At 40.6% G+C, this 14,866-nt stretch overlaps 1 protein-coding gene across 1 annotated transcript in view; it reads right to left on the bottom strand.

The window, feature by feature from the left end:
* LOC134532033 (interleukin-1 receptor accessory protein-like) overlaps window positions 1-13,270 on the bottom strand; it is a 127,087-nt gene extending 113,817 nt beyond the window's left edge. Inside the window, exon 1 of the mRNA XM_063368163.1 lies at window positions 12,875-13,270. Coding sequence (XP_063224233.1) covers window positions 12,875-13,083 — 209 coding nt within the window. The 5' untranslated portion in view covers window positions 13,084-13,270. The remainder of the gene's footprint in view (window positions 1-12,874) is intronic.
* Window positions 13,271-14,866: the final 1,596 nt, after the last annotated feature.

The following is a 14,866-nucleotide window of genomic DNA, read 5'->3' as shown; positions in this document are numbered from 1 at the left end:
ATTCTATCGATTTTAATAAATGATACACTTAAAAATAGTATTAAGACGTACACTATTTACGAACGATTAAGGAGCCCGCCTTGTCAGGGGAGTATGTTTTAGTGGGACGGGATGATAAGAGCGATGCTCGCTGCTACTTCTAGAGCGGTATCGCCTCTAAGAGCAAGTTTCTGAACTGACGCGCAGATTTTATCGTCATTCACGGGACAACCATGAGATCTGAGTGGTAACCACAACATTAGTTGTAATGTAAAATCCCTTAAGTGCTTTCAAAAATCTCCAACGGGCGTTTCTACGACTAAAAATCATTCTGAAAACGCGCCTTTTTGCCATTTTCACTCTCCAAAAACTGCAGTTTAAAAACGAAATATGGTAACAAAACTACCCGTCCGCCCTCAGCGCATTTTTAATGTTTTTTCGTAAGCAGACCCCGCTCGGATACGTTGAGCAGTTTTCAAATCGCGTGGTTTATTCTGAAGCTCTGCACACAGTATGTGCGCCCGGGTGTAAGTTCTTTTAACTTTTAATGCTATTTATTGACTTTTTTAAATTAATTTCAGTTCCTAAGTAGTATTGTAAGTTTATAAATTGTGATATTTGTGTAGTACTAAGGTTCAGAAGGCTAAAAATTGTAAGTCAATAAATGAATGAATAAATAAATTCCCCAGAAAGGAATGTTTTCCTGGCCGAGCGACGGAGGAATGTATTTTAAGGTGTGTAGAAAAGGAGGGGAGAATTTGACGAACGTTATCGTAGGATCAGCGACAAGGGACAGTCCAAACCAACTCCCCAACTGTGCACCAAACGATTTCATGCTTACATAAAATTTGACTTAGTGATATTATGATTTTGCAACCACAAGAAATCATAGAAGCGAAATAACTTATGATGGTAACCCCCCTTCTAACACGAGGCAACTCGGAGCGACGGTGGTGCTGCCTGGCGAACGGGAGTGCAGACGTGCAGACGTGTGGCCGAACGGAGTTTCCGGGAAAACGGCCAGCTGCACTCTCTGAGCGGAGGGGGGGAGGAGGGAGAGAATCCACCGGCTGACGTCACGACGCCCGCCGCAACGCCGCGGCTTCCGCGAAATTCAATGGTTACGTTGGAGAGGAGGGAAAGGGGGGGGGAGGAAGAAGGGGGGAAAGAGTGGAAGGAGGGGAGGAGAAAGAAGGAAAAGAGACCAGAAACCGCCGCTTCACGAGTCCGCAAGTCCGTGTGCCAGGTTACTACGCGCAGCGGGTGGCAACTCAGGCAACTCAAACATCACAGTAGCGGCCCTAGACTTTGCGGGGCCATGAGATCACTTACTTCTGCAGTACTTTATAAATTTGAAGAGGGGCCTTATTGGGATTGGAAAGGGAGGGGGGGGGGGGGGGAAATTGGGAATGCCCCTTCAATCTCCCAAAGACGATGATAAAAATTAATTTAATCTTTAAATATACGCTACAAACACTTAAATTTACGCTAGAACTGAAAGGCAGCTAGAATAGTTCCTTAAAGGTTCGCTACATAAAATGTAGACACTCAAAATTATATTAAAATTGATTATATATAAATGTTTTCTGTGACATTAAAAAAATGTTATTTAATCAATCCCTGAGAAAAACGTATCAGTCCGTGCGTGCAGCCGGCGTTCATCGATTTATAAGACGTTTTCACGTCAAAAAAAATAATTAATGGAAGCACATGGTGGCCACTCACAGTCACCAAAAATATTCCCTGATTTTTCCCTGATTTCCCTGATTAAAAATTCAAAATTTCCCTGATATTTACAATTACAAAAAACATACTTTTGATGAAATAATATAATATTATATAAAGAGATTACTCACATTTTAGCACCCTGCTGTATTTTCTTCATTATATACATACGGAAGTTCGTTAAACAACATAATACATTTTAAATATATCACTTTACATTATAGCATCCCTTTCAATGACCTGCAGTCTGTGTTTTGTTTTATGTCTCTTCACAAATAACAAATAAAAATTAATTAAAAACACACTAGCATATCTTGTTACAAATTGCAGCAATTTCAAATGCACACTACAGTTTTCATTGATGATAATGATAATGATAAAGCAAACAAGCAAATTGTCAATAAACCAAAATGTTTTCTCCGCAATACATGTATCACAGGAGCATCCTGTTGGATAAATAAATTTACTTGGTTGAAAACAGGAAGTGAACTGCTAAGAAAATAACAGTAAAGTTTCGTAAGTGGATCCTGCATTAGAGATTTTACATTTTCATACTGTGAAATTGAAGGCTCTTTCTTTCAGGATCACTACAAAATAATAGCTTTAGTGCCTCCCATTGTTTCAGCACTCTGTCAACTGAATCTAGGAGAGAGAGCCAATGTGTGCTAACATATTTCAAGATCTTGTGTGACTTTGCCCCACATACTTCTTGATACACTTTCAGATTATTCTGGCGTTTTGAACTTTTTTCCAAGTAATAGAAAATATTAACCAAAAATGTCTCAATGCTAATTGTTAGATGAGCACTGGCTTTTTTTAGCGGCTAGATAAATGAGGTGACATGAACAGCCTTGCACAACAATAGCGGGATGTTTTTCTTTAACAAATGCTACCACACCTTTGTTTGTGCCAATCATAGTATTGGCATTGTCACATGCAAACGCTACACAATTTTCCCAAGAAATTCCAAAACGTTCAAATTACTTATTCAGCACAGAGAAAATACCATATCATGTGTTGTCTGTACTCTCAACAAGGGATAACAGTACCGTGCAAATTTTACCTTGTGTTTGATTTAAAAATGAAACAACTAATGGATAAATCTTCATTGCATTACAATCAGTACTCCCATCGGTAGCTAAAGCAAATGGTCAACACTTACTAAAGATTCAACAATTTCACTTTTAGTTTCACCAGCCATATACTCCACTAAGGCAGATGTTTTTGTTCTCGCACAGCTGTATTTCTGTGCAATTTTTGAGTCCGGAAACATAGCTCTATACAAATTACCCGAATGATCGGCTACTGCTATCGGTAAATTATGTTCTACCAGAAAATTTGTAAACAATAACTCTGCGTTTGTTACTTTCGTTTCTTCAGATGTAGCGAAAAACGACGATATAGATTTATTGCTCGTCACGGCTTTAAAATGTTCTGCATGTTTCTTTGATTAAATATGCCGTCTACAGTCATCCCTTCCACCATGTGCAATCGAAAAGTCACACGTGCATGCATTACAAAACGCGTGGCGTTCCGAAACATTTTAAAATGACAAGCATGGCCATTTTTTTGAATAGTTTGGTCAAAAGTTCTGAAGAATAACCTTCTCTTTTTTGCCCCAGATACACATTGTTCTGTCACACGCTTCATTTCTACAACCGGTACTGAAGAACACAACACTATCGAACAACATAAAAAGGTTTCACGTCTGTAGACACGACAAAAACACTTTGATGAAAAAAATAGCTTTCAAGAAAGTAATTAAAACAACACAGGTTAGCCAAAGTACCGTACAAAAATTGTCGTGATGTAAGTAGCTAACGAACGACAAGTCCGAGAATATGTACTAGTTGTATCGTACAACGGACGTAATACCATACCATTTCTATTACAAAACACAAGAATTAATCTACTTATTTCGACAGTACATGCGCACATTTATTAGTTCCTTTATCTGCGCAACCACGTGATGTATTCGAACTGCGTTCACGAAACACGCACACCAGAAACGGAATTTTGTTTTTCCTTTACCATGCAGCACAAAGCCTCGTTTCCGTAATAAACCAGCGATGTTCCGTAATTCCGTAATTCGGTGTTAAATCCGTAATAATTACGGAAAATCCGTAATGGTTGGCAGCTCTGCGGAAATATACATGACACAAAAAATTCCCGGTTATTAAAAAAAATTCCCTGACATTTCCCTGATAATTCCCGATCAACGTGATTTCCCTGATAAATCCCGGTTTTCCCGGTGAGTGGCCACCCTGAAGCAGCTTTATCCGTCCGTCGATGCCTAAAGATTGGGAAGCTTTTGACGGACGGATGGACGGATGGAACTTAACGAGCCCTCTGATTGGCTTGAGACCACGCGATTGACGGACGGGTGGGACACGCGACGGACCATTCAGAGTCCAGCTTTACGAGGAAGGATAGGGTGACCAAACGTCCCGTAAAAACGGTATTGTCCCGTTTTTTAACGATCGTACACGGGGTCCCGAAAAAGTCTCCCGGGACGCCTAAATGTCCCGTATTTACGTTGGGTTGATGATACACTTTTGTCGCGCCTCTCCTCGGGCCGTCTTCCCCTCTCCTCGACAGTTGAACTCACCCATTTTAGTTACCTTGTTTAATTATGTTTTTAAGTATGTCAGACATACTTATAATAAATAAGTATTCACTGCAAAATTATTGTTTTTATTTATCATACGCCTCGCAATTTAAATTAAATTACATATTCATAGGTAAATTGAAAAATAATTATAGGTCTCAAATTAGCAAAAAAAAAGAGCATGTTTCAATGATTACGTCTCGATGGGGCCACTCGGACCCCCCTTTAGCCGGAGGGCATCGCCCCCAAACCCTCCTTGGATGTGTCCCGTTTTTTCAAGTTTATGATTTGGTCACCCTACTCTACGAGGAAGCAACCGGATGGGTAATGGCCGGACAGGGAATACCCGCTCGGGAAGCGACTTGTCGCAACCTGCTCGGGGCGGGTTCTTGAGTTGTCCCCCCCCCCCCCCCCCTCGGGAGTTTCGCAAACCCGAAGGCCGGAGGTAATTGGCCGCGCCACGCACCTTGCGTAACCGCGTCTCGGGACGTCCTGCTCTGTCGGCGAAGGACGAGGCGGTTGTTACTGCGGAAACACGGAAACAGTCTCGTGATTGGAGATTGCCCTGCTAGGCCCGGGCCATTCAAAGACGCGTTTGCTCCCGCCTTTGAATATATATACTGTATAGAAGTCGCCAGCTCAGGTTAAAATTTCTAATACGGTTTTGAGGTAGTTGGTTAATTCACCGCCGCAATCGCCACCATCTCTAGGGCATCGATTTGTAGTGGTCCCTAGCGGACAAGTGTCAAACTCTTCAAACACCCCTTCCCCCTCCTGTTGAACGACCTTGAGCTGCAGTGAATGTTGGGTGGGGGGTGCGGGGAATGACAGCGGGCGACAGTGCTGCACTCTAACGTGTAAATAACAACTAAGACGATACAGGGCGTTACGGCAGAGCCCTGCAGCGGTGAAGTTCCCAAGCTGCTCATCATACGCTTCTGAAAAACGTAGAGTAAATCCTATCCACTCGCGACTTCTATACAGTATATATATTCAAAGCTCCCGCGAAGGGTGACTGTGATTCGTTGAGCCGACTGTAGAGACATGTGTCTTGGGAGAAAAGCAACCAGTCACGAAAACACAGACCGATGCTGCAGTGTCTTGGCACACATATAGTCTCGAAATATTTTTCCAGCCAGTATCATATGACAGTTTTTTACTTATTTAACATTTTAACACCGTCTTCACTGACGAAATACACTTATCAATAGAGACCTGTAAAATTCGCGATTTCAAATCCCTAAAAGATAGACTCCATGATCCTCTATGCACTCGTGCAAATTACATCTGCTGATTGGTTACCGAATCGACTGGAATGATCGTGATTCGCTAATTCTTCTGTTAAAGATTTTTCATTGGCCCACAGTCCTTCAGATAAACTGTGGCCCAATCACTGAAGCAAAATAATGTCAAAAGTATTTGGACTCTATCCTATCGCGAAATGAATCCGCGAATTTTACAGGTCTCTACGTTATCAAGAATACGAAGTATGTTGGAGTTAGCTAGAATGCACTGTGATTGCAACGCCCTTTCCTGGAGTTTCTGCGATGGCTGATCCCCTCCACCCCCGCCCTTTTCTATCATTGTCCCCCTTTCCACGTAGATCGTGCTGTCTGTGAGTCACGCGTCACCCATGCTGGCCGGCGGCGCGTGACGTCATTCCTAACGGGTTTCCTCTCCAATCAGAGAGTGCCGGTCGGTATTTCTGGTGTGTGACGCCTTAGAACTCGGGATGCGGCATTTTGGTGGGAATCATTTCGTGGATGGGACGGAAATCAATGCACGGAAAAGTGTTAACAACCACGGTGCTGCTATCTATGGCGGATGGTGCGAAACCAAAGTTCGTGATGCTACAGGGAAACTTTAAAATATCAACCATTTAATAAATTTTACCAGGATAGACAATAGTTGAATAAAATTCCTTGTCGAAAATCAGGTCCAATGAAGGAGTTGAGTAATTTTTCAAGTATTTTCTTGGCTTCTGGGTGTAGGCCGTGTCAGGTAATTTTCTTGCGACGTTTCGGCATGCATTGCAGCTGCCATCATCAGGTAGACTAAGTGACAAGTGACTGCCGAAACGTCGCAAGACAATTACCTACTGACACGGCCTACACCCAGAAGTCAAGATAATGCAGAAAATGGCCCGTGAAAGCCTGCGATCTTTATTCATTTTTCAAGTGTTTATTTGTTTTCTCTTTTACCGGAACCGTTCCGTTATATAGTTTAAAATTTCTGTTTGCAAATGAAATGAAATGATTCGATAATCGACGTAGCTGCTCCGGCGGCGAATTCTAGCGGCGGTCGCGGAAACTACGTGTGATTCGCGTCCAGAAATGTAGTTTGAAATCACGCCATTTGCGTGTATATTATTCACGCTCGGCACTATTATTAAAGAATTCTGCGTTAAACTCCGTGTTTGGACTTGTAAATTAAAGAATTCTGCGTGTATAGTGTATAGTAGTTTAAACTTTTGAATTTGAACTTCCCGCGCTGCTTGCCAGCAGCGCCAAGTTTTTCAAGTTGGCTGCCTGCCGCGGTGGGTAGCCCTGCAGCTTCCGGCAACGAAGCAACAGTTGTTGTTGAACCATCATGGCGGTAAGTTGTGCTATCGTGCACGCTTGCTGCCAATCGAGTTGTTCGCGAGTGCATCATCGTTAATTGTGTCGTTTTGTCTGGATTTTACAGTCTCGTACGTCTCTAGACAAAACGTACTTCGTATAAAAAAAAAGTGTATTTGCAAACACGAGGACACATTCATTTTACTCAAAGCCGATGTTAGTTGTTACACACATGACGGGCGAGTACTGAAGGAGGATAAATAGGGACAGTCATTTTTCGCTAAAAAAAAAAAAAAAGACCTGAACGTCTACTAGACTGCAACAAGGTGTACCAGCACCAGGCGGTTTCTTCCTTGTGATTGGCGGCCGTCTTCGCGAGAGAAGTCGTCGCCTGGTTTTACCGAGCCACTCAGGACGCGTTTGATTCCGCACTGACTTCAAGTTATTGGGTGTTGTGACAATCGACAAATGTACCTGGAAGAAACTCACCCAATCACGGAACACAGACGGCGCTACTTTGTTTTGACTTTCAGCTGGTCTCGGAATATTTTCGCGAAATATGCATAAGAGGGAAGGAAGGAAGGGGCCTGGGCTTGGACGACGCCGCCGATGACATCCAAGACCCCGGCGCGCCCACACACGAGGCTCGTCGTTTGTCGTCGAACGTCCGGCGACGAGGAACCGCCATGTTTGGGCATCCGCGCGGCGAAACCGGTCACCAGGTGGTGGTGGTGGGGGTGACCAGGTGCTTCTGTCGCACGCGAGCTTTCACCCGGGATATGGCCTCTATAGGTAGGGGCAGGCAATTTTCACGAGAAAAAAAATATATATATATCTGAACGCTTAATACACTGCAAAGGTGTACCCGCACCAGCGGGTTTCTTCCTTGTGATTGGCGGCCGTCTGCGAGAGAAGTCATTTGACCGAACCACTCAGGACGCGTTTGGTTCCGCACCGAGATACTGTGATTGGTTACGAAACGATCGGCATAAATTGGAGGGGAAAAAAAACTCACCCAATCACGAAACACAGATTATGCTAAAGTGTTTTAACTCTAAACTGGTCTCGGAGTATTTTCGCGAAATATGCATGCCTCTATCTATAGGTGTCGACTGGAACATTTCGCGGTTTCAGTGACCTCTAGGATAGACTCCACAATACCCTACACACTCGGGAAAATGCCACCTGCTCATTGGCTACTGACTTGTGAGACCTGTCAACTGGGACGCTTGTAGTTCGATAATACTTTTTTTGTTTCTTCTAATTCCTTCTGCAGAATTCTCTGTGCTGTTCACGCATTTAACTTTTGACATCGGCTTATTTCGGCTTGTTTGCTGTTTGTTTGCGTGTACTTCTCTTTTGTCCGTACTTGAGGGATTTTTTTTCCCACCAGCAATTGTTAAAATCCCTGGAAATTCGCGAATTTGTTCGGTGTCAGGCCAAATTTCAAACCTTTTGTTTGCTCCATCAACGTTTGCTTTCCCGTTTCTCAGCGAGATCAATTTTTATTTTTTTATTTTTTTAAAATTTTTGTTAATCAACACTACCTGATTCGCTTACTTCTCTCCTGACTGGGAATCATTGGTTCACGGTCACAGAGGGGCGTGTCCATATAAACGCGGTCCAATCATGAACAAAGTGCAAGAGTATGCAGGTTTGCATTGTAGCTTGCGACCAAATGTATCCGCGAAATTTCAGCACCTCTAGCAATGGCAGTTGTAAAAAAAATAATAATTTTTACTTACATGAACATTTTGAAACCGAATTACGACCATAATACCCATCAACAGCTGCGTAATATTAACTTGAAAATACCACCTGGCGAAGTATGACAATATGAAAGGTTTTTTAAATTTTCCTTTTATGCAAAACATGTTTATTTAAATAATTTCTTATAAATAGGGACAAGAAAAATTCGCGGGTTCAATGACCTCCAGGATGAACTCCATAGTTCTACGTACACTCGGTCAAATATCACCCACTCATTGGCTGCTGTCTTGTGAGACGTTCCAGCGTAGCAGCCTGTGATTCGATAAAGCTTTGGTTGGGTGTTTCTCATTGGCCCAGCGTCATCCAGGTGAGTTGTGAGCTAATAGCAGAGAGAGGCAGCACTGAGGTATAACTATTTGTATTTTAGCCTATCGCGAAATGAATTCGCGAATTTTTCCGGTCTCTACTTATAGATATATCAATTAAATTAGGCAAAAGAGCACTGAGTGCTGGAATGTCTCATTGTAAATGCCACATCTGTAAAGTGTAAAGTATGTGTTAATAAAAACTTTTGAATTTGAATTTGACTTATGACATGTAGTTTTATATTTTAACGTTTCCTTGACCTAAAAAAAAAAAAACATACTCTTGGCCAGAACACAGAAAAGTGCACTCGCTAGGTGGAAAGGGCTGTACGTGGCTCGAGGAATCAGGTTCTGCCACAAAACGCGCTGACAGCCAAAGCACTTGACGTAACAAAGTCACATGACCCCGTGACACACAATCCCGCCGGCTGCTACGTCATGACAACATTATCCGGTCAGTTTAGAGTAATTATATCGCGCTGCTTATATATAGTCGACTGTCAGTTACAATGTAAGTGTTTTTGTATTAGCCAACATTTCTGAACGGCTTAAGAGAAAAAAACTACTTTTTTTTTAAAACAATCTTTATGTAGTACGAAACAATGTCGCTATCCGCGTCTGTTCGCTTACTCCTTCTAAACTACACAATGGTAGGGACATGTATTTTTCGCGGAAAATTTTTTAACGACCATTAGAATGCAACGAATTATATCCACACCGGCGGTTTCTTCCTTGTGATTGGCGGCCGTCAGCAAGAGAAGCCGTTGCATCATTCGACCGAGCCATTCAGGACACGTTTGCTCCCGCGCTGAATTACTGTGACTGGTGTTCTGATTGTAGACATTTATGTACATGAAAGAAACTCTGCCGATCACGAAACACAGGCCATGCTATAGTGCTTTAACTCCCAGCTATTCTCGAAATATTTTCGCGAAAAATACTGTCCCTATGCATTAGGAATACGGCAAGGGAACAGGTGTAGCATATTCAACACTTAAACCCTTATTTCTGTCCCTTGAAAAATACCGTCGTTAGATATTGGTCGAGGAACAGCGCAAGCTACAAACAAGTGACGATCGAAGTATCCCAATCGCACGTACGCCCCGATGATTTTAGGTTTCGTACTCGCAGACTCAATAACTGTCCTTCGTAACCGATAGAACAAGCGCGACGGACGCGATGCGACAGCAAAATATCGCGTTATTGTGATAATGCGTTTCTTAAACGCCAGACAAACCAAAAACGAACGATCATATTATGTATACATAAGACAGTAATCAATATTGTTTTTTTTTTTTTTAAATTGACGTGTTTGAGAGAGATTTGTTTTCCATGCATGCTGCCACATTGATTTAATGTAGTAATTCAAAGTTATACAAAAAAGTGGATATTTACGACAGTTTTTTTGTGAGCTAAGGACGTTACAGTTTCAACTACTCGTATTTGTCTGTATTGAAAATCACCCTAATCACTCGAAAACATTTCATAACACTAAAAGCATCAATCAACAACAGCAAGTTGCACCTCATAGAAAACCTTCTAAAGGAAAATAGCACGCGTCTAGAAAAATGACAATAGAACGAAAGGAAACGTCTATCGTACAGTACTGTACATTACACGCTCTGTGTGAATTAACAATCAGTTGAAATGGAACACCCAATGTTATCTAGTGTCTCGTCTCACTGGAAAATGAACTTACAGAGACAATGCAACATTAGTTACGTGTCCGATTTCAAGGCTGTTATAGTTACATACTCCTTACGTGTGAACAAAATGATATCTAATCCATGTCGATTACGCAACTTATAACATTCGCAGACACTATTTTCTACTGTAAATAAATAAGCAAAATATCTAGTTGCAATCTAATTAACCAAACAAAACAAAACCTTAACGTGTTTGATTCCAAAGTTTCCGTGCTATAGATTGTTTTTGTATGTCAACAATAAACAAGTGTCTGAAAAAATGAATACAAGAAAGGAACAGATTTTAATTTGCTCAGGATATCGTTACATGAAAATAAACCGAGCAAGTGCGCACTACAAATATTTTTTTTTACTTTTACAAATGGTTATTTTGCATATATGAAATACGCTGTTGGAAATAGTACTGAATATTTATTGTCAAGCTTACGAAAATTTGCGGATAATTTTAGTTTAATTGGTGTTTAATACAAGTATAAAGTTTTTAAACCTTAATATAATCGAATATTCATCAATTTTTTGTTTTGACGTGTTAAGTTCCCGAACTTTTCCATCAGTACTTCATTTATTACGATTTAAGCCTAACATATCATGAGTTGTGAAGAGTATTGAAATTTTTTTTTCCATTTTCCATTTGCAATGGATATAATCATTGCCGGAATTACAATAGTCTGTCGCCTCCATACGTCCGTCAACCGTACGTTGATCACGTGATCTGCAGCCAATCATATGGCCCGAAAAATTTCGTACGTCTGTCAAAAGCTTGGTAACTTCATACTTTTGACGGACGGACTAAAGAGATTATGAACTCCAAATGGTTACAAGGGTTATGTGTGTGTAAAATTTTATTAGATTATATTAGAAGTTTTTAAAATTTGTTTAATCCTTTACATGCTTACGTAATTATTTTTTAATCATATTTGAACACATTTTGAAGTTTGTGTTTTGAAAAAGAAAATTTCCGATTCGTAGAAGTGTAATTTATTACGCATTGGTAACTCTGAAAATATTGAAAAAAAATATCAGAGAATAAATATTAATTTTAATAAGTAATATATACATAACTTACATTATTGTCAAACTAATCTAATTATTCAAAATAAATGTTAGAGAAAGTTGAACCTTTATCAACAGTTGGCAGCAAGTACAGGGGAAAATATGAAAGAAAAACGGAGTGTGGTAAATCGCTCGGCGGATAACGGACGGACAAGTTTTAACCTGCGATATTAACCTCATTAACTAGGAAATAAGTCTTCAATTACGTCAGATGACGATTTACATGTTCTTGCTGGCCATCTCCCATCAAATTTCATATTTGGGAGCAAAACGTTACATCACATACGAGCAGTGGCGGACACAGCCTCGAATTCTGGGAGGGGCGGAAGACCGCAAGATTTATTATAATATAGAATAACTCCCGATTAAATAAGGAGTCCGAAATTATGGAGAAAAAGAAGTAGTCCCGGCAAAAGCTAATTTGACGCATTTCTGACGTCTTAAAAATCATAATTCCAAATATTATTTTATCTGAATTTTAGAGTGCTAATTAAAAAAAAACCACAGGATACTGACAACACAGAGAAATAACACAAATAATGCAAAGGAACATGCTTAAAACTATAATGTAACTGTTTACCAATATTACGTCTACTTAAAAATCTTAAATTTTAACCTTCGAATGGTCATTTTTGCGTATGCAGTAGATTATATTTTAAATATACCGTTGTTTTATTAAGATCGCCCCATAGGAACAACACTGCATTAGAGGACAGTCCTATTGTAGCAGTGCCTCCCAGTACCAAGCAGGGACGCTAAGGCCCGTTCTACAATGACACGTAAACGGAGACTGACCTCACGGAACAGAAATTCTGCAATAGCACGCAGAAAGAGACGGACCGGTACAGATTAGCTCGGCAAAGCTAAGCTTTTCCGTTTACGTTGCTCAGTTTGGCCAATAGAAGCCGAGTACTTGCCTGCAGTGGTAAACAATGTTCGTTTATGTTATAAATACGTTTGGTTTTGATTACAATAATAGATAGAGTTAAATTCTTACTTTATCGTTTATTTATATTATTTATGTAAATTCTGTCCGTACTATGATTTTGAAGCAAAACAATTATTTTAATAAAATAATTATTTCGTAACCTTGAAATGCATTTTCGTCGGTTCCATTTGTTACGTTTCCGCGCCAATGTAGAACGGGCCCAATGAAGTTAGCAGACTCACCATTCCACGCTCCTGTACCCCTTGGCGCAACAATGGAGGCTCTTGAAGCGCTTTGCTATGGCGTACTCGTTGACTGTGTTCTCCTTGCTGAACGCCATGCCCGTGGAGTTGGAGTCAAAGGTGTTCTCCGCGCAGTAGTCTTCGAACTTCTCCGCTCGCGCTAGGCACGTAAACGCTGCCACGAACGCCAAGCACGAAACTGTCCTCATCTTCACCTGAGACGTACACGCGCACGGTCTAAAAACTCGCGTAACTCTTTATTCAATAAAAACCTGCAACGCGCTTGTAGCAGCAGCAGCAGTAGCAACAACAACGGAGCAAACGGTCGAATTACACACACGTGACTTCCTTTTCCCGGCGTACCCGCGTCGCCAGCTAACGTTTCCCTACGGCACACGGGACACGTTTGAAACGAAAGCGAACGCGAGGCTCGCGTGGAACCCTGGGAGGACGCTCGTTTGTTTCCGCCGGCGCTCGGGTCGTACCGGTTTTTCCCCGCTGGCGCGTCGGCCAATGGCTGCGCGCGCCCACGACGCTCGTGCGTGCTTGTGGAAGGGGGAATCGTTTTTCAGAAGCGGCCGGCACGTTTTTGAGGTTTTACCAAGAATCGCGAAAGGCGAGGAAAGAATTAGAATAGTGGCAGGTGGTGTGTGGGGCGTTCGTTCGATGAACCAGGGTTGATGAGAAGGGGTCTTCAGCCAGCGGACACGTGGAATTCGTCTTGTCATAACACGGCTGGAAGAATTCCACGGTAACTCAAGTGATTCATACTGCCCGTAATACGTTCGTTCAATCCTCGGAAGATAACACAAAGATAAATATTTGAAACGAATGATAATTTTCGGTACCATGACGGATTCAAATAATATTAGTTTCAACAGTTTTTTTTTTATTTAGCCATAACCATTTTTTTTTGGACATGTTTGCTTTTAAAATTATTTTTCGTTAATGTATAGTATATACTTTAATGTAATCCCTGTTGTTCTTTGTGAGTTGCTGCTGAAAATATTTTCCCCTGTAAAGGTTATTGCCGTTTATAGTATTTTATTTATTCTCGTGAATAACTACAACTGTACAACACTGTCAATAGGCACTGTGTTGCAGTCTTAATAAAGCTCATATTTTGTGATCTATACTTTAATCAATGCAAACTTTCAATATTTTATTATCAACTATTGGCAAGGCTTAGAACAATTAAAATCAGTATAGAGTGTTTCGGTTCTAAAGTAGGGCGGGTTCTTGATGAAAATGAAGGGGGTTTGACCGAATCAGTCAATCAGAATAGTGCCCAGCGTAAACTGAAAAGACATACATTTCCGTCCTTGACAATATTTAACATGCCAAACGACACATTGAAGATTTAAAAGGCTATAAAGGTAAAATAATGCTAAAATTAATATCACATATAAAGTAATTTATCTGAAAAAGTGTAAAATGAGCCAATAACGTTTAAAGATCGCAGGACATTAATTTCATTGTGTGTGTATGAATAAGATATTTAATTTTTCAAATGTTTTAAAATTTAATAAACTACATAAAACATTGCAACAAGGTCTAATTTTCAATCCAGCTCGGTGTTACACTATTTTCATTTTAAAATAAGTTAAGTATTGAAAATGTTGTCTTACTATAGTCCCATGCCATGATAAACTTTGATAGCATGATACGATTAAAAAAAATTTGAGTTTATTTGTCCCTTTTAATCTGGTGTACAACATCAGAAGCTATATTTCGTTGAATATTGATGTAAAATATAGTTGGGTACAAAAATTCAACAGTGTGAAAGGCCCTTTATTAAATGCAAGCCTTCATTATTTTGTTATGTAAAATACTATTTTTTTTTCTCTTCCATATACTCTTGCACAAAAGAGTATTCTTGTCTGAGCAAATTAACTACAGACAAGATTGTTTTTACATGCTTTATATTAGCTTCACCTGTATGTTTGTCTGTCCGTCTGTAACTGTCTGTCCGTCTGTAACTCTTTCGACTAA

This window comes from Bacillus rossius, chromosome 5, assembly GCF_032445375.1.
Source record: "Bacillus rossius redtenbacheri isolate Brsri chromosome 5, Brsri_v3, whole genome shotgun sequence".
Classification (NCBI taxonomy): domain Eukaryota; kingdom Metazoa; phylum Arthropoda; class Insecta; order Phasmatodea; family Bacillidae; genus Bacillus; species Bacillus rossius.
The sequence above is the reverse complement of the archived record's forward strand: the minus strand, read 5'-3'. Positions and strand labels throughout refer to the sequence as shown.